General features: G+C 47.2%; 1 protein-coding gene across 3 annotated transcripts; it reads left to right on the top strand.

Moving 5' to 3' along the window:
- Window positions 1–16: 16 nt before the first annotated feature.
- On the top strand, window positions 17–19,475 carry dvl1a (dishevelled segment polarity protein 1a). 3 transcript variants are annotated; one of them, XM_057040309.1, is made up of 15 exons: window positions 17–604; window positions 5,470–5,539; window positions 7,480–7,601; window positions 10,430–10,548; window positions 12,629–12,767; window positions 13,218–13,311; window positions 13,393–13,462; window positions 13,539–13,678; window positions 14,018–14,094; window positions 14,237–14,304; window positions 14,397–14,474; window positions 14,566–14,700; window positions 15,015–15,182; window positions 15,258–15,473; window positions 17,733–19,475. In XM_057040309.1, exons 1-15 carry the CDS (start codon window positions 435–437, stop codon window positions 18,251–18,253), a joined length of 2,187 nt encoding a protein of 728 aa, XP_056896289.1. In that variant the 5' UTR covers window positions 17–434; the 3' UTR covers window positions 18,254–19,475. The 3 variants fall into 3 exon arrangements, with proteins under 3 accessions (XP_056896289.1, XP_056896288.1, XP_056896290.1); XM_057040308.1 differs by having other exon boundaries at window positions 20–604; window positions 14,563–14,700; XM_057040310.1 differs by lacking the exons at window positions 17–604; window positions 5,470–5,539; window positions 7,480–7,601; window positions 10,430–10,548 and adding an exon at window positions 10,598–12,398 and having other exon boundaries at window positions 14,563–14,700.
- The last annotated feature ends 460 nt before the right edge of the window (window positions 19,476–19,935 follow it).

Genomic DNA, 19,935 nt, shown 5'->3' with positions numbered 1-19,935 from the left:
GAAGCTCCAGCAGCTCTTTGTTCCTGCGTTCCGTGCTCGCTCCTGCGCGTAAATGGAGCCGTCGTCGTGCGCACAGCCCAGACACGCCGCTAGATGACAGCACTGTCTAACCAATTAGCCTGCGAAAAATAGCAAGTATTCCCAACATATCACAAGGATGTGGACTGTCCCTTCCTGTTTTAGTACCGACAGAGCCACCGTACCGCCTCACACTGGAGCTGGAACACACGCACTCGCGACGCGATTATGCCTGGATTTTCGCTGCGCTCGTCTCACACTCGGAGCTGTGTTTCCCGGCGTGGTCTGTGCTCTTTTCTGTGTTAGGGAATGCTGTTATGTTAGTCCACGGGTAGCTGGTAACATAGCAGGCCTGTTTATAGCGCTGCCAACCCTTGTTCCTTTCCTGTGTCAATGATTGTCCTCCCCGCACTCTCATGGCGGAGACCAAAATCATATATCACATCGACGAGGAGGAGACTCCTTATCTAGTCAAACTGTCCATTTCTCCAGAGAAAGTCACCTTAGCGGATTTTAAAAATGTCCTCAACAATCGGCCGGTCAACAGCTACAAATTCTTCTTCAAATCGATGGACCAGGATTTTGGGTGAGTAGCCGCGCTCCGTGGTTATTCCGCTCATTATTATTAGCCTGCTCGCCGGGCGGACGTGCTTTTTCTGACCGCCGTGGAGTAAATTTGAAGCTGCCCGTCAGGCAGGCTGTGATCGGCAGCGGCAGCAGCAGCCTGCAGCGCTGCTGGTACATGTGTGCGGTGAAGTGCGGTGCCATGTCTGTTCCCATGCTGCCTGGCACCTGCTCGTTATTCCAGGCTGTCCTGTGCGCAGTGCAGGAGACACACGAGTGTTTGAAGTGATACCAGATCTGTCCGGAGCCGTAATGACGCAGCCCCACACAGGACCAGACCCCTGGCTCCGCTCATTAGTGTCAGCATTAACCCGTATTAACGTCAGTTCATTCATCTGTTAATGACAAAGCCTCCGCATGTTCCGAACCTGCCCCTTTTGCTCAGTTTGGACGTGATTCTGACTCTTCTGGGCATAAACGTGTTTTCCTTCATTAACAATGGCCCAGGAAGCTGTATTTATTTACTGCACATGCAGCCACACAATGGAGTGCAGGTGAATCCCACGAGCATATAGAAAAACCCACAAACTAAATGAGTTTGCACAATCCAAGGAGGTCCGTCCAACGGTTTCCTCTTTCTTAATAATAGAAAGTATTGGTGTTTAATCATGATATTATGGGGATATCCAGCAAATATTTGGTGAGACCTGCAGCCACATTGAAAGTCTGTTTTTTTTTTGCACTGACCTGTGTGTCTGCTCTAACTTGTTTCTTAATTTCATTGTTAATTTTATTCCAGCTCCTCCTGGAATTAGCTGCACCCTCCCCTCCCTCCTCTTTTTGTCACATCCTGATTTTTCGAAGTTGCAGCAGCTCTGCAGATCTCCTAACGCTCCCTCGGTCAGCGGGATCCACTCGTGTGGGGCCTCTGAGCAGCCGCGCTCGAGCGTGTGAATGCTCCGGTGGTGCAAACACGAGTGCAGGAAATGCAGAGACGCTGTCCACAGAGTCAAAGGTCATATATTTCCATAGCAGTCTGACCTTGTGAGGGAAACGGGCTCTTCCTGGTGGCAGCCCGGTCTCGGTGCGGGGTTTTGTCCTCGGCCCCGGCTTCCTGTCTCTGTTGCACTGGAGGCCGGCCTATTCGCTGGGCCTCAGGTGATCCTCAAGCAGATTATGGAAACAAACAGTGTGTGTTTGCTTTCTCCACATGGAGCCGTGGCTCTGTGTCGCTGCGCACATGGCTGCACTTGATCAGCCTGCTCAACAAAGCGGGTTATTGATTATGGTGGATGTGGTCTCTGTCAACTGACTGCATTTCTCATAAAGCTGCTGCTGGCGCAGGATGAAGGGATCTTCATCCGTATCGTCGCCTTTGAGTTAAGGTTGAAATTTTGGGGCTCGGTTAGAGTCCGTATGGTACTGGCACAGTATGGAAGGAAGCTCAGTCAAAGGCACAGAGGACAGCAGCGCTTTGTGGTAGCCACGCTGGCTATACTGCACGCACAAACAGTATGGCTGCCGGAGGAATTAGCTGGGGAGGAATAAGGCTGCTGAGCAGAGAGGGAAAACATCAAATCCCTTGCAGTTATAGACAGTGTTTGAAATGTAAATGAGCAGTCAGTGCAGGGTCCTCTGTAGTCGACCCCCTGCTACGCTGGAAAAACCAGCCATTTTCTTAAGGGATCGCCGAGCTACTAGAATCGACCCTTCACGCGTTGACCGCACAAATTCACAGAAACGGCTTCGCCACGAAATGTCCCAGTTTACCCGCATCGTTTCAGTTTCTCAGACATGAAGGGACGAGCTGGATTGTGAAGAACCGGTGTGACTGTAGGGTGCGGAGTTTCCACTCACACAACAAAGCCCCGCAAACGAAACAAACATTTCTTCCTGCACATTTTGTGTTTCATTTCTCCTTTGATATTCATTTATTCACTCATTCATATTTATTATTATGGCAGGAGACTAAATGAGGCTGGATTTTTTTCGGCTTTTTCGGAGACTTCAGGGTGATGTTGTGGTGTTTTTGTCACCAGCGTTGGCGGGGGGAGAGGGTCTGGGACCTCACTATAATGCAAGTCACAGAGGCTCTGTGGTGCTGAGGAGGCAGCCAAACCCAAGGTCTGAAAAAAAAACAGTCTTGTTTGTGCTTCAAAAACAACGTGGCTGTTGCAGGGGCGCTTTTTTCCTGCTGAAATGTGGAGGAACGAATGCAGCCCTGCAGCACCTGCCTGGGTTTGAAGGTTATGCTGCATTTCTGTGTTTGTGACCGTGATACTGACCAGACTATTTAACACCGAGCACAGCTGTGAACAAAAGAGAAGCTGTCTTTGTGTCACATAGACAGTTTAAGACACTATTAAACCTTTCCAGATGGTTAAGGTTGTATACAGTGGCGCTCAGGCAACACGCTTTATTGCATTAAGCCTATCTAATTTGCCCCCAAATATTTAGCTTCCCTGTTTATAGCATCATTATAGCGTCAGCCCACCAAATTGGTCGGCCTGCCGGCTGATGTTGGCTGGCTTTTCCTGCCCCTGGTTTCTGGATTTAGACTGCAGCCCTCCCCTGCCTCTGAAAACACAAACAAATACGTCTAATCTTCCCCAGCTACACAAATATCCCCAGCGGTGGAATATTTAGCGATCACCAGGGAAAAATCTTCTGTCATTATCCTGTGAATTCTGCTCGGAAGTCTCGAAGCGGTCGGATCTGCGACGGCAGCCGGGACCGGACACATGCTTCTCTCAACAGACCGTGCGCGTAGCTGAGAAGAACGCGCGCCGCGGCCTCGTTACCACATGACCGAGATGACGTCTGCTTTGAAACTATTTCACGGCTGCTCAGCTTTCAGTTCTTCTATCAGATATGTTGGAGAGATTTTTCTGTGCCAGCTCTCAGTTCTAGAAATTCTAAAAATGCTGTGATGCAAGCGGACCAGGCGCTCTTATTCCTGTTCCATGGTCAAAAGAAGAAGCACTGCTGATATTTTGCTTGTGCGGGCCACTCCCACTTCCTCGCCATTCACCTTACAGCTAGTCACTCAGAGGATGCAAACACTTCCTACCTAACAAGCAGCCGGCGGAGTCGGCCCGCGCCTCCCTCCCGTTTTCCTTCCAGCGGTTACATTGGGGCTCGGTCATCAGTTCCAGCCACAAGGCTACGTTATCTCTGTCCACCACTCCCAGCAACAACGCTACCAACACACACACACACACACACACAAGCGCACACAACTAGCTTGGCTAATCATTTCACTAGCAGGGAAGTTCTGGCAAACAAGAAGTGGGGGGGAAATGAAATCTGAAAAGTCGCTGTCAGAAACACCGCGGCTTTAAAACCTTCATATGCTTTCCTGTCGTTGCCTAGCCGAGCCTCTTCCTTTTCATGTTCCGGGTTCAAAGCCGAGAAGCCAACGCAAGATCTTCTCGGGGTCTCAGAAATGCTCCTGCAAGGAAAATCCTCCGCCAAAAAAAGCCAAACAAATACGCTCAGTCACGCAGATCAGCGGAACCGGGACTGTTAAATACATCAGCGGCTGGGAGGGGGCCGATGTCACCATCCTGGAATTTCTCCTTTTTGATAAAAGGAAAATATTAGGTTTAGACAGAATAAGGGAAAACCAAACCCCGAAAGGGTTTGAAAGTTTACAGTTTTATTTAGTTATTACAGAGATTGTTCAGTTTTGAATTTCTTTGCCTCTGGTAACAGACAGATAACCGAGTATTTGAGTCTTAAAAAATAAGTTATGCTTAGAATGTTATGTCACCATTTATTTATACTTTATATCGGCAGAATCAGATTCGTTAACCACAATGTAGATTAATGAATAAAATGTGAAAAGGCAGAAACAAACATCTCTGGCATGTTTTTCCTCTGACATTCATTAATAACTGTTGCTGTGGATGAATGTCACATCTTAAATACCTCTACTGTTTAGTGCGACGTTCTCGACGTGCCCGTGACTTGTTCCTGCAGTCTTGATCGATGTTGCACAGCAGCTGTGTTGAGTGGTGGCGGCCAAACTGTGGCCCAGCAGGTCAAAGGGTAACTGGGAGGTATTTTTGTTGGGAATTTTACAGCTGAAGATGAACATCAGCTCACACATTAGATCCCTCTGTTAATACAGCTGCTGCTGCACCTTCAGGAGTCTGAACGGGCTTAAAAATAACCTGTGAAGATAAGAAATATGAAAGAAATAACCCATATGTACTTATACTAAAAAGATCCAGCAAACACCCATCTTCCTAGATTTAAAAATAATTTCTTGCAGCAGATTTTGAAAGTAAGATGAGTTTTATATTTAAATGATACACGTTTGTAACACAATGTGTACTTTAGCTTTAAAAAAAAATTAACCACTGAAAGTTCAAATTCTTTGAATTTGATTTAAACTGAATAAATGTGAAAATGCTTTTTTTTAAAAAAAAAATTATGATAAAATTAAGCTTTTAGGGGGAAATGAGAAACACTTGCTATTTGTTTAAAACCTATTTGTGATAGAATTGGTCAGTGATGGACTTGATCTATCTGCAGTAAAACAATCGATCTATACACTAAATATATAGGTTACCCATCCATCCACGCACACATAACAACAGGCCCATTCATCGCGGAGTTATGACCTCATCTGTGGCAGGTACAGATCGCCGTGGTTACCGTTGCTGCCTCTCTGTCACCTGTGTCATCGCTGCCACTGAGCTCATCTGTGGAAAATATGACTTATTAATGATAGTGTAAACGGTGCAGGACAGTGACGCGCCTCCCCCCCCCCCCCCCCCCTGCACGCTGCTCTCTGCTCCCCCCCCCCCCCCCCGCCGGTGTTTTCCTGGTTACTCAGCCTGTCTGTCCTGTCCCTTAACCCGTCTTTCTGTCCTCCCCCAGGGTCGTCAAAGAGGAGATTTCCGACGACAACGCCAAGCTGCCCTGCTTCAACGGGAGAGTAGTTTCCTGGGTAAGTGAGATGGATGGAGCGCTCCTGCTCGGCTCTTAACAAAGATGTGCGCCGCGCACGTGGCTCATGTAAATGTGGCCACGTAATGCCTCCACAGTGCTTTTCCTACACTCAACTTTGAACTCGCCACGTATGGGCTGTGATTGATTCCATTTGATATGAGACTTGGCAGCTGTGACAACATACCATCACACGTTGTTGAGTTTGATTACTAGGAATCATCTATTGACTTCAGGAGCTTTCTAATCATCCCTAATTACAGACAAATGGTCCAAAGAGGCTGATATTACGTACAGTGACAAGTAAAATACAGATTAAAGTAACTTGTCATGTCCTGTGGTTGGACATAATTGACAATCTGCACATTTAATCTAGTTGATGTTTGTGTTTTTCCTTTTTTTTTAAAACAAAAAAATGCTGTAAAAACACACTGTATTGATCTCGGGGGTGTAATTAATTACTCCCCCTGATGTCCCCACAGGGAGGTCAGAGGTCAGAATCGGCGGCAGCTGTAATGTTGTTAAAGACTGTCGTCTTCAATATCACTTAAGCAACGTCGATATTAACAACATGCGGTCTGTAATTTAAGTGCGGTCTCACTAAATCTCAGTGCCGCCTGACAGCCTGTCTACATTTATTTCCATCACACATTTGATTAAGTTCCCCCCACACAAAGCCTGTTTTCTTTAACCGATGCACCCTATTGACTGCGGTACTCTGTCATGGTTAATGTCATTTAACATAAAATAACTCAAATAACATTAGTTCTGTAAGTTATAGATTTGTCAATACAAGAATAAATAAGGTTTGACATGAAGCTTGAATAAAGTGGTAATGGACTGTCCGTCAGTCCATTACCACTTTATAGTGTGTGTGTGTGTATACTATATTATTATTTTTTTAATTCAGTATCTGCATTTGTCTTATTTATCTCCTATTATATAATGTGTACGGTGGCTCATTATATCTAATTATTATAAACAACAATTTCGTTTTTCATACAGTTTAAATGTAAAGAAATCAAAGTCCACTTGAGCTGTAAGATTTCACCAGCGTCTGAGAACATACGGTGGCCTCTAGGGAACAAAATGTATTTTCCACAGCTGCTTCCGTGAGTTACTTCCAGTCCAGAAGTTTGTTGTTGTAGATATATTTAGAATTTAGCTCCGCAACATGAAATGTAGCTTCATACACCAGAAATGATTGGAGCTGATGGATAATATTGTCATAGGCAGAACGTCTGTTTGTCCATTCCAGGCTTCCGTAGAATCATTCTAACAACCAAAGCCTCAAACCCATTACAGAGTGCTTACTATTATAGCTGATAAAAATGTGCCTGCTAATAATATATTTGTTTACTAAGCCATCTGGCGAAGCCAAGATCAAGACTAAATCTACGTGTTAATTAATTTTAGACAGAAAACCAGTCGTGGAAGAGAAGCCGATAACAAACGTGAAAAAAAATCCTTTCCGGTGTGTGAGAAAGAGCCAAGAAAATCAGGCACAGGTATCATCTAAAGGCCTAACGATGTCAGATAACACCGACTGTGAGACCCATCACCCTCCTGGCGCTCCACACGACGGCTGTTAGTGGCTGCCTGCTTTATCTTTCATTATCGTGGCTCAGATGAAAGGAGCGTAGTTGTATCTTTGGGTCATCATATGTCCTCCTGTCTGCTGACATTCCACTGAGTAAAAGCACTGTTGTTTTTCCTCGTTCTCGCTGTTGTTCCTGCAGCCATCTCGGCCCCTCCGCAGCCCCCCATTGGGCAGCGTTTCCTCGCGAGGACTCGCGCTCGCGACGTCTTTGTCGACGTTGTCGTTTGATCTTCTCTCTCCCCACAGGAGGATTCATGTCGCTCAACGGTGTTTTGTTTTTTCCCCGTTTCCCCAACCCAAACATGTCTGCTCTTTATCATATCACCCTCTGTCTCCTCCAGCTGGTCCTGGCAGAAAGTACACACTCTGATGGAGGATCTCAGTGCACCGAGAGCCACCCAGAGCTGCCCCCTCCCCTCGAGAGGACAGGGGGCATCGGAGACTCGCGGCCCCCCTCCTTCCAGTAAGTAGGCTGATTACTGCCTGTCATGTATGCGCAATTACACGCGCGCGGGGGCATGCAGGCAAATGAATTCAAGCTACACGGCCCTGCACGCCAGGCAACCTTTTTATTCCGTGGCGAGCCATATGTGCTAATCAGAGTGTGGAAAGCTCATCAGCGGCAGCTAGTACGGGATGTGTAGGTGGTCTTCACACCTGTGAGCGAATTATGGCATGAAGTACGTGCTAAAGCTGGAGTGTGAGCGCGCATGGGTGTGAGTGTTTCTCTCACCACCGTGTATGTCCCCTCCCGCCCACTCAGCCGTGGAGCAAGGCGTTAGTCCACTCATCTATGTAAACACGATGCGTACGCCGCCAGTGCTGCTGATACTTGAAATAGCCTGCGCAGCTTACATATCTTCGGGCGAATCCTCGGCACGGCCCATTGTGTTCATCCACTAAAAGCATTCATCCTTCCTACAAAAGCATATGTGGCCCAAAAGGACGCCGGTGCGTCGGGTTTTCTCATCGGCTCGGGGATGGTTATCTGGAGTCCGGCGCTGATTTCTGACTCGCACATTTGTGAATGTACTTGCACAGGAGAGACCCCAATCTAAATATAGCTTTAAAAACGGGGGCACTGGGGGTGAGGCTTGCCATTACACCGCTAGAGCAATATGGCTGGGGTTCTATATTGAGAACGTGCAATCTGTCTGGTCTCGCTGTACCTCTTTATTCAGCGTTTGACATCCCAGCTCTCTTTTGCCCTCTACGGGCTGTGCCCCACTGCTCAGCTGTCAGCTCCCTTGATGATTTTATTGTTCCTGGCCAGCTTCCTCCAGGACTGCTGCCACCTTGTGGACTAAAACGGACATTGTGCCATAAATCGCGCCTTTCTCCTCCCTCGCTCTCCTCGTCTCTCTCCCTCATCGACTCAGACAAGCCTTTCTCTCGGAGCAGCAGCATGCTGAATTCCCTATAGCGAGCCTCCTCTCTTTCTGAAATGAATCCAGTCTTCCACCCCCTCCCCTCTGAAAATAGCTAGAATATTATTACCACTTCATTTCTCTTTGTGCTTTATTCATGCATTTCGTGTGTTTGTCGGCGTGAATGGCTCTATTTGATGAACTGGCAGAATAGGTGTTTTGGGCTGAGAATGGACACAACTGATGTCTCTCTGCCTGGTAATCCGGATTAACCGACATTAAAAGCACCCATCTCCATTTCCCAAGGGAGGGTAGGTTGCAGGGGGGCAGTTGGCAGCAGGGAGAAGAGAAGGGGGTTGAAAGGGGGTGGCAGTTGTTCACAGCTGCAGCTGAGCGCCGTCGATAATCTCCCCCAGATCAACAGACTGGCCGCCCGGTTGGACAGCAGCCATCGGGGCCACGAGCGCGTCGGTGACCTCTTCGCGACCCACCAATGAGAAATGCGCGGCCGTATTTGCATATGTGGCACCCGCTGAGGGAACGCTGCAGACGCAACATCCAGTCGGCTCTGTTTTGATTTGCATTGATCAGCCGCACGTGAGCTGTGTGCTACAGCGCTCGCCACGCCGTCGTGTTCATGCCCCTTTTGCCCTGTTTGGACACATTAAATTAAATCGAAATAAATTACCATATCAATATCTATCAAATAACATCAGTTATGTTGCATTTATTGTCAGTTGAAAAAGTGTCCTTAGCACAAAATGAGCATAAGTAAGGATTTATTAGCTTAAAATAAGCATTTTCTATAAAAAATATTACAGATACAGTATTGCCATCCATATACATTCTGCCTTTTTCAATTATTGCCTCTGTAACCTTTAAAAACTGATAACTAAGGAGAGATGAAAAAGAAATCTAATCTAAAATGCTTCCTGAATAACATAGTTATAAATTAAACAATTAAATTATAATAAAAGCCAACAAAAGGACAGCATCTTGTTTGGGGAAAAAAAAGTGTTTTTGAGCAGTAGTAAAGGAATAATCCATCACCTCCTCAGGTGAGACTCGGAGCCGTGACAGCCAGAGAGGGAACATCTGTACGTTGAAGCTTTGACTTTGACGTGTCAGGAACGCTGCCGGGGTCTAAGACCGGGGTCGGGGTTAACGTATGGGCTGCACCACTGGGGGCTGCGTGAGCTTTAAAGGTGGAATCTAAAATGAACTGGGAGCCAGAATTGTGCTCGTGTGACACCTTCCGTTGAACCCACTAATAAGCCGTACACGCTGCGCACACACTCTAGTGTGTGTGGAAGACTGTCAGGGTGTTTTAAAGTTCTCAGCAGCTTCAGGTTTCTTGTAGGTGCCTCGGCAGGTGTGTAAGTCCCTTAACCCCGACGCCTGAGGCCACGGCGTGAGCAACCCGCTGCCAGAATAACAATCTGCCCTCCGGCCCTGTCAGAGCCCCCCCCCAGACTCCTCTAAGGCTGCGCGTGTACAGACCGGGCCCTTCCTCAGCCCACACCTGATCTACCACTTCTCCCTCCTTTATGCAGTCTGTCATTCTTCTCCCCCAATCACACTGCAGGCACCATCTGGGCTTTCAATGGGTCTCATTAATGCCCGTATTGTCAGGCGCGGCTCCCTCGCAGGGTATCTGTTCATTAGTGACACTTAGTGAAAAACACATCACATACCTCAGAACAATGAAACTGCTATTTTGGCCAGAGGGACTGAATTTGAAACAGAGTGATAATATGAGTTGCGTATTCCCCCGAGGCCGAATGGCAGGCAAACAGATATTACAACAGACAGCACCTTGTAGCTGGGGATTAGCTCAGGGGTGACTGGAGAGCTAATTTTGTGTGGGGGAGCTTGTGTTTTGCGCATCATTAAAAGTCTAACTGAAGTTTTGTGTGTGCGACAGCGCCAACGCGGTGAGCAGCCGAGACGGCCTGGACACGGAGACGGGTACGGAATCTCTCCTGAGCCACCGCAGAGAGCGGGAGAGAGAGAGAGCGCGGAGGAGAGCTCGGGAAACGGAACGTGAGTATAATCAGGCAGTATTCTAAAAAAAAACACACACACAGACGGTGCTGTCAACATTCTCACACCTGCGAAGCAGAGCGATGACTGAGGGAGGTGAGGAGTTCACCAAAAGTCGCAGATTCTAGAATCCTCCAGCCTGCTCGATAATTGTTCTTCTTGTGTTTCCCGCCTGTGGCTCAGATTTATGGTCAGAGGCTGTTTTTCCACCCGCTTCAGTCTCGTCCTCCTCAGCAGGAAACGCTGGTGTTTCAGTCGGATCAGACACTGCTGAGGCGCAGATGCTGCCAGGGTGGGAAATTATATACACTGGCAACAAACCCAAGCCTGCAGTTATGGGCAGATTCCACTCATGACCTCCTCAAGGCTGTAGGAAGAGCAGGAAACTGCTCACATGCTGGGAACATCTGTTTTGAATATTCACGTGCGCTGGTTCCATCGCTGTCGTGCTCTGGACTTGGTTGTGTCCTATTCTTGTTTTGCTGTTGCGGCTCTGCTGTTGACGAACGTTTGGCCTGGATTGAGGCCCACGTTCGCACACGTGCACTCTCCTCTGGCTTGTTTCCTTTAATTAATTGACACCGTTGGGAGGAATGATGTTGTTCTCAGTTTACCGGCGGTTTCACGGCTCATAAATCTCTCGAGTAAAGACCTGCAGTTGTCTGAGTGTTGGCTGTCATTGTCGCAGTTTCCCTCCTCCTTAGCTCACAGCCTGCAGCCTCCACGGAAGCAGGAATTTCCCTGATACCTTATACCGTACCTTACCATATCTTGGGTGATATTGTGTGTGTCGATTGGTTAAAGTTTGGATTTCTCCTCTGACTTTCTGTCTGAGCTGCCAGTGACCGACAAACGGGCTTTAAGAAAAAACATTGTGGGGCTGTTTGTGACTTTTAATAACCCAGAAAGTGTTGCAGACGCTGGAACGCGGCTGAAGGTCAAACGCTCGCGTGACACGAAAACAGCTGGCGGCGCTGAAACAAACTTTCTAAAAACAATATTTTTGCCACACTTTTCTACGAAAAGCGCAACAGCCCGATGGTGTCGTCGCTTGGGGCAGGTACGGCAGAGAACAACAGGTCATCTGAAATCCCATAGCATCTCCGGTTTGGAGAACGGAGCGATGTGATTGGTGGAGGCAGATTAGCAGTCATTCTATAGTTGCGTTCCATCGGGGGGAGGAGGCAACACTTTGTCCTGACTCGGCTCAGTTTGTCCACGATTTGGATGGAGACACACGGCCGGCTGTGGTGAGAGGGATTTGAGGCCTTTGGTCTTTTGGTGATGCTTGATTTGAAGCTAATTTGCTTAAAAAGTATTAATTATAGAGCATTTAAACCCAATCCTGGATCCTACTGTTCTAGTTATGAGGTTTGACATTTACTGTTGTGTAAATGCTGTTCTGATGAATAACAAAAGCTGTTCGGATGTGAAACATTAACCTGAGCTGATAAATGCATTGAGGATTTTAAAAGTTTTTATTCTGCTCTTCTTTTGTGTCTGGCTGCCTCTGTTGTAGATGAGCTGCGACGCCTGTTGAAAGTCAGCGGCAGGTTTCAGAATGGCTCGGTGAACCCGCACGCTTGCTTTGTTCCCTCTGCGAGAGGAAATGTGCTGCGGTGAATCCTCGCCGTCCCTCTGCTGACTGTTTTAGCTCGGCTTTGAAAAGGGGGGGGGAAAGAAAGAAAGAAAAAGCACCTTTGGGGCGGATCTAGCGATGGGATCAGCCACATTGCTGGAATGTTTTGCTCGCTCTTGGCGAGCGTGCACGCTGCCACACCCTCTTCGCTTTCTCAGGCCTTTCCAGCCAGTCCGTTGCTACCCCGAGGCAACGCCACGTCGTTGGCAGTGTAGGTATGGGGGTCCGTCTGAGCAGGGGCCCAGCATTACCTATATTACCACACGGGAACAAGTTGACGGTCGCTGTGTTTTCTGTATCCGTTATTGCATTTTCTTGATTGTATTAATATATTGGTAAGGATCTTGTGCTCATCTCTGTGGCCCCCCCTCTCCCCCCCTCCTGTGATGCAGCGCGGACTCCCGCCTGATTCATGATGCTCTTTTCTCGTTTCCCTTCCAGTCCCTCGCATCAACGGTCACTCCAAATCAGAGCGCACGGCGAGGGACTCGGCCATGGGCTACGACAGCGCCTCGGTAATGAGCAGCGAGCTGGAGTCCAGCTCATTCGTGGACAGCGAGGAAGATGAGGACGCGAGCAGGTAAACTCTGACCTCACATCAAAGAAGCTTTTTATCTTGCAGTGGGAACACTGACTTCACTTGTTTACATCCTGTGTTATTAGATTTTCATGTTTGGTTGGGTTATTTTTTAGTTAATTCAATGATTTATGTACGTTTTACTTCCATTTCTGCTGTTTCTCCTGAAGGCCATTACGTTTTAGTAACTGGCATTTCTTTTTGCAGTTACTATTTAGCTTTTAGCACAAACTTAATTTTAATTGCCAACTTATTAAATAAAAATTTTCTTGTGACTTATTTTCCAAAAAATTGGATAAAAGAAATGAAGACATTAAAAACACAAAATCATTACAGTGTTGTTATGATGATGTCATTTTGATTGAAGAATTAATAAAGGATTATTGATTTACGTGTCTTGCATAATAAACAAATTAATAAACTGTTTTGCTCCTCTGATTTTTCTTATTTCAGGCTCAGCAGCTCCACTGAACAGAGCTCCTCTTCACAGTTGATGCGTCGACACAAGCGGCGCCGACGGAGACACAAACTGGCTAAAATCGACCGGGTGAGCACCTTTGAGAGCCTCCACCCCCCCCCCCCCCCCCAACACGTCCTTCACGTCTGTTGCCGTCTTCTTGCCTTTCAGTCTTCGTCCTTCAGCAGCATCACCGACTCCACGATGAGCCTCAACATCATCACCGTCACACTCAACATGGGTAAAACTTTACGTTTATTCGCACGCGTCCGCGCGGACGAGGGCCCCATTTGACTGTTGTCTTTCACCCCTGACAGAGAAGTACAACTTTCTGGGAATCAGTATTGTTGGTCAGAGTAACGACCGGGGAGACGGTGGCATTTACATCGGCTCCATCATGAAGGGAGGAGCTGTTGCTGCTGACGGGAGGATAGAACCTGGAGACATGCTCCTCCAGGTATGCAAATCCCTTTTTACACGTGATAAAAACACACCTGCTGCTGCATAGGAAGGCTTTTGTTTCTGAGGTTTTATATGGTCGTCACGTCTGTGGCGAGGCTGTTCGCTGCCTCTCCTTTTCCTTCCTGTTTCTCTGTTTAATCTATGTGCAGCAGCATTCTGTGGCTACGCCCACTGTACGACACATGAAGCTGAATTTGTTGTAGCCCCACACTGAGAATGTGTTTTTTTGTGATCTTCACTGTGCAAAAATCAGCATTCAGGCCTTTGAAGTTTGTTTTCATAGAAAAACTGCAAATGAGACTAACAAAAAACCATTATTTTTATGCCAAAACAGGTGAACGATGTCAATTTTGAAAACATGAGCAACGACGACGCTGTGAGGATCCTCAGAGAGATTGTTTCCAAACCTGGGTAACCAGATTATTAACTCTAACCTTCTGAGCGTCAGCTACCGACACTTTGTTCTTCTGGAGATCAGACCTACCTTTTACTGTATATTCGGTGAAGTTTGCTTCATTTTCCACCAAAATCCTTTTTTTTTTTTCCTTTCCAGGCCCATTAGTCTCACCGTTGCCAAGTGTTGGGACCCATCTCCACGAAGCTACTTCACCATCCCTCGTGGTAAAAGAGCAAAACCCACCTTTTAATCATGTTTGCATTGTTCTGACTGCTGTCGCTGACTCGGTTCTGACGCGTTTGCTGCATTTGTTCAGCTGAACCAGTGAGACCCATTGACCCCGCTGCCTGGATTTCACACACCACCGCCTTGACAGGACCATATCCTCACTATGGTAACCGCAACACTTCCATCATATACAGCAAAATGCCATTTTAAAGGTTGTGGTGGTCACGTCTCTCTCACAAACTCCTCTGTTGCAGCAGAACTAGAAGACCTGCCTCTGTCTGCAAATAAAACAGACATGGCCACTATCGTCAAGGTGATGCAGTTACCTGACTCTGGCCTAGAGATCCGAGACAGGATGTGGTTGAAGATCACTATCGCCAATGCTGTCATTGGTAAGAAGTACAGAACTGAGTCAACAGTTCACACTTAAAAGAAACTTTGATTTGAACTTTTAAGTTGGATGTACTGCAGAATGACATATGAGCAATAACAGTTGTTTCCACCAACTCATTAAGTCACTTCTTTATAATTCCTTCGCGTTCAACTTGGTTGCGTCATTGGAAGTCAGCTGTAACTTTAAATATCCATCGATACGCGTTTACTTCAACATAAATATCGATTAAGGGGGGTGTGTGTCGCCACTGTGGTTGTGACTTGTTAATGACGGTGGGTTTGTTCAGTAAATTTCCTCATCTGTTCTTGTCAGGTGCTGACGTGGTGGACTGGCTTTTCTCCAGAGTGGAAGGTTTCAAGGATCGGCGGGATGCACGGAAGTACGCCAGCAGTCTGCTGAAACATGGCTACCTAAGACACACCGTCAACAAGATCACCTTCTCCGAGCAGTGCTACTACACCTTCGGAGACCTCTGCCAAAGTACACCTGCTTCTCTAAAGTGTGCGATGCAGGTTGGTGAATGTCCACTCACTGTCTGTGCTCTTTTCTATTAAGACATGGCCTCGCTCAATTTAAACGAGGGATCCAGTGGAGGAGGCTCTGAGCAGGATACGCTCGCACCGCTACCTCCCACCAGCAACCCCTGGCCCCTGGGCGGCCAGCCCTTCCCCTACCCTCCCTTCCCCTCCGCACCACCGAGCTTCCCGCCAGGGTACTCGGACCCATGCCACAGTTTCCACAGTGGGAGTGCAGGCAGCCAGCACAGCGAGGGTAAGTAGAGAGACCGAGGGGCAAGATGGTTCTTTGTGGGTTTTTTGTGCTTCATTAGTTAACCGGGCCGTTTGACTCGACGCACAACACAAAATTCTCTTTAATCAATGCGCCCCTGACGTCTCGGTGCTAACACTCATGCTAATGTTAGCTTTAATCAGCTCGCTAGGTAGTGACCTGACACTGGATTAGAGCTTGATTGAATAAATATGTGTGTTTTAATGCAACTCTTACATGTCAAGGTCAGTCATGAGCATCTTGAGTCATGCGGCAGACAGCTTTGCAGTACCGGGTTTGTACTCAGTAACCGCACGACTACAGAATGCCAGTTTGAATCGCTCTTCATCAGCTACTGAATGATTTTTACTTTGCGATTTGAATCAGAAGAGTTGACAACCTTGTGTTTCTGACGCATGCTCTTTTATATCTACACTGAGTGTGTAGAACGGTGTGTGTGCGTGTGGGTTGTGTGTGGTTGTGAGTGTGTGGGTTGCTTTAATGCCGAGTTACATGTCATCACTTTAAGTGATTCATCCATACGTCTCAGTTGCTTTTATCTGCTTGATATGCAGATATGCAGAGACTAGTTGATGCAATTTTAGGAATTTGTTTCGGGGCATTTCTGGTGTTTGCAAACAGACCTGGGTGCTTGTGTGCTTGAACGCATGTCTTCATTATCTTTTCAAACCACATGCTCTTTGCACCCAGATATTCACAACCATCCTTGTTATTTGTACCTGAGGAGAAATTAAAATTTACATTTTTGTGTAAATCCTGTATCATTGGGCAGATGCTGCATTTGCACTTTTGTATCCAGGGACCTAAATGTAGGATATCATGTTGGCGGTTTGACTCTCCACCCCGGGGTCTGAGGGGACTGAGCTCTGAAACCTGATAAGTAAAACATGTCAAAACCTCCCTGCCGCTGAAGACTGAAGATCTGCTGGAAGCTGTAATGAAACATTATCTGCATTCTTCGATTATGTCTGCAGTCACCCTGCCTGACTTTGTCAGTGTGCAGTTAAACTTCTGGGTGTAAACAGCATATTTGGTGACCTCTGGTTTTTCTGCATAGGCTTGTGTGCATTTTCCATTCTTCTTTTGCATTTTAAGACACATTTTCATGACAGCTTTGCATTGGGTGATAAGGAAAAGGGCTAAAACAGGCATGGAAGGGGAATCCGGCCATAAAGGCTGGATGTCCTCGGTGTAGCTGTGAGCCGGGTTGAGCTGGGAGGTGTGTGTAATTCTGTTGTTCCCTCTGTTTCTGCTGGGCAACGGTAGACTGATGGAGGAGGTAGTCCCAGGACACTGGGGGAACCGGTAAGCCTGCTAATCCCCTTCTCCTCCTCGGCTGCTCTCTTTTCTCTGTCTCAGCACTCTTCCTTTTCCATCTTTTCTTCCTCCTCTCTCTCTCTGTCTCTCTCTAAGTGCTCAATATTCCCACCTTTAAGGTTTCTGCCTGTTACGTGTTCCATGTGTACCCTGTGCGTGACTCTCCTGAAGGTCTGTCCATCTATTTTGCACCTCTGGGCATGCATTTGTACTGTGCTGGGAGGCGCATGGTGCAGAGCAATCACTCCAAGGCTTATGCTACCATACTCACCGATAGGGGGCGATAACGCACCACTTTACCCAGTACTGTTGAGCTCGTTGAAGGAATGGGTGACTCGTTTTTACAGCAGTGTTGTACACATGACACATTACACAACCCTTGTCTTAAACAACATGCATGTGAACATGATGCCAATGATACGTCCAGTTCTGTTATGTTTTTTCATTGAAACCGAATGTTTCTGTGTGTGTGTGTGTGTCTGTGTGTGTGCGCGTGTGTGTGTCTGTGTGTGCGTGCGTGTGTTGTGTGTGTGTGTGAGAATATCGGATTAAGCCCATGCTACGGGGAGAAGTAATTGAGATAAATTTGTTTCCCTGGATTTTTGCCTAAAATCTGTCACACATTAAACAAATTGCTTCAATACCATGAATGTATTATACACATCCTGGTTTCCTGTTCAAAAAAGAAATAAAACTGAAGTAGTGCCTAACTTTCTGCAGGTACTTTATGTTTGTCGCTTTACGATATTGATGCAAAGAACGGGCTCGATCGCTGTTCCATAAAAGCTCGATTAGATGTTTTGTTTAACGTGTGACCTTCAGATGGTTCCTAATCGGCTGTGCCTGATAGTCGACGTGACAGGCGACGTTAGGTGGGTTGCAGAGGTCCAAATTAAAATGTCCTTTTCCCCCCTCTCTCAACAGGAAGCCGAAGCAGCGGCTCCAACCCCAGCGCAGGCAAAGGTAGACGCTCCTCCCCGCAGGAGAAGAGCCAGCGGTCAGCATCCAATGAATCGGAGCCCCGCATCCGTGGAGGAAGACGCGGTGAACGCTCTGCCAGCCAGATGAGCCATCAAAGCCACACCGTCTCTAGTCACAGTCACGCCCGATCGAGCCTCAGTCACAGTCACTCTCACAGGAGTCACCCCCACTCACAGAACAGCCACCCATCATTCAGCTACAGCCACGCCCCCTTCTCTCAGCCAGGACCGGGCTCGTGCGCTCACAGCGAGCGGAGCCACGCCTCCTCCTACGGCCCCCCAGGTTTGCCTCCCCCTTATTGCCTGGCCCGACTGGCCCCCAAACCCTCAGTCAGCAGCACTACGCCCCCTGGAGCCCCTCCTGGGAGAGAGTTGGCAGCCATTCCTCCAGAGCTCACCGCTAGCCGCCAGTCCTTCCAGCACGCCATGGGCAATCCCTGCGAGTTCTTTGTGGACATCATGTGACGAGACAGTGCCTTGTAAACAACACTGAGCACAACAGTTCTCCCCCCTCACCCCCTCTGCTTCTCTGACTCTCTCTAAGTGGGATGTAGACCATCACTGGTCTTCCTGTAATTTATGTTTCCCTGGAATCCAGAGTGTGTCAGAATCCAGAGTCCCCTCCCCACACACAAACACTCACACACCCACACAAACACACACGGCAGAAGTCCCCCTTTTGTATTGACGTGATGTATACAGTTTGTGAAACGTGAGTGCTAATTCAGTGTGGTGATTCTTCAAACGCTGCCACGCAGACTTTATTGGGAAACCAACCCAGGATGAATCCTGTTCCTGGCTGGGCCTGGATCTCAATCCCCAGGACCCAGACAAAGCAGCCAGGCATCGTCTGAGCTAGACTTCATGTTGCATGACTGTGTCAACTGCTTTAACGAGAGTTTTCACAAATACTTTTGGTTAAAGTGTTACCCTTATTGGGAGGAGGAGTTACCTTCTGTCTCTGTCCTTAAGGAAAAAATCCAAACACTGGATGTTTTTGTGATGTTATTTATGTGATCATGTTGCGTTGATGTGTCATACTTTTTGACTACACACAGCTGTCAGACAGACAATCAGGCCTCCCTCTTTGTGAACGAGCCGCCAGTTCCCGCTGTCCCAGCTGTGCACGGTCTAATGTCCCATTACGGCGGCGAGTGCTTCACAATCCTGAGGCACCACAACGCTCAAAGTGAGCCGTCGTCTTAAAAAAAAAAACCCTTTACAAACAGAAAACTCCCCACAGCTGAAATTCAAACAGGGTAAAGGTGAGTTTGGCAACTTGACTCAAAACCTCAGTTGTTTCCTTGTGATTAACAGTGTGATTAAAGCCAAAGTCTTACGTAATGTGATTAAAGTTCAAAAAACATCAGGAGCTGTGATGTAAATTGGTTATCATCTGATCCTTCATGTGTTAGCATCTAAGTGACTTTTAGGGGAATCCTGACTCTCTGTGACTCACCCCCCTCACACAACTTTAATTTCTACTTTCTAAATTACAACTATCAAAAGAACATGAACACCCAAGAAACTACATTTAAGAGCACTTTTCCATTTTGTCTCCTTCCTTCCTTGGTATCAAACACTGTTTGCAATCGAAGCGTCCTCTTTGATTTTGTTCCTTTAAAAAAAAAAAGAAGAAATTGTACATAGAAATTTATTATATATAAATAAACTATATATGTTAAAACGTTGTTTGTATTTGTTAAAGGTAGTCAGTAACATTTATTTTTTTCCACAGGACCACTAGATGGAGATATTTGACGTGCGCTTTATTTAATAAGCCATTTAAATTCACTTGCACTTATATCTGAATTTAAATCATCTGGCCACATATTACAGCTAACACCTCTTAATCTTCCCAGCACTGGGGTTGCTCTGTACTTTCCCAGTGGGCTGCACCACTTGATGGCTTGCTGCAGACCCCCCCCGGTCTGTCCGACCCACGGACCATGAAGGACTCACTGCCCCCACGTGAAGTGGTTTGTTACAGGAAGTATGACGTCCTTGCCTCCGGATGTGGTGCAAAAATGAGCCTCCCCCACGAGATAGTGAAGGCTAGGATGATATTTATAGATGACAGACGTTGACTGCTGTCACTAATGGTTGCAGGTTGAGTCGAGAGGCTGATGTCGGCCTACATGTTGAAA

This window comes from Takifugu flavidus, chromosome 8 (genome assembly GCF_003711565.1).
Source record: "Takifugu flavidus isolate HTHZ2018 chromosome 8, ASM371156v2, whole genome shotgun sequence".
Taxonomy (NCBI): Eukaryota; Metazoa; Chordata; class Actinopteri; order Tetraodontiformes; family Tetraodontidae; genus Takifugu; species Takifugu flavidus.
Note: the sequence above shows the minus strand (reverse complement) of the source record. Positions and strands in the feature narration are given on the sequence as shown.

Coding starts and splice junctions, on each gene's coding strand:
- dvl1a (XM_057040308.1), top strand. CDS start 435: ATGGCGGAGACCAAAATCATATATCACATCGACGAGGAGGAGACTCCT. Junction 13,312..13,392: donor AACTGGCTAAAATCGACCGG/GTGAGCACCTTT, acceptor CTTGCCTTTCAG/TCTTCGTCCTTCAGCAGCAT. Junction 14,701..15,014: donor TATCGCCAATGCTGTCATTG/GTAAGAAGTACA, acceptor TGTTCTTGTCAG/GTGCTGACGTGGTGGACTGG.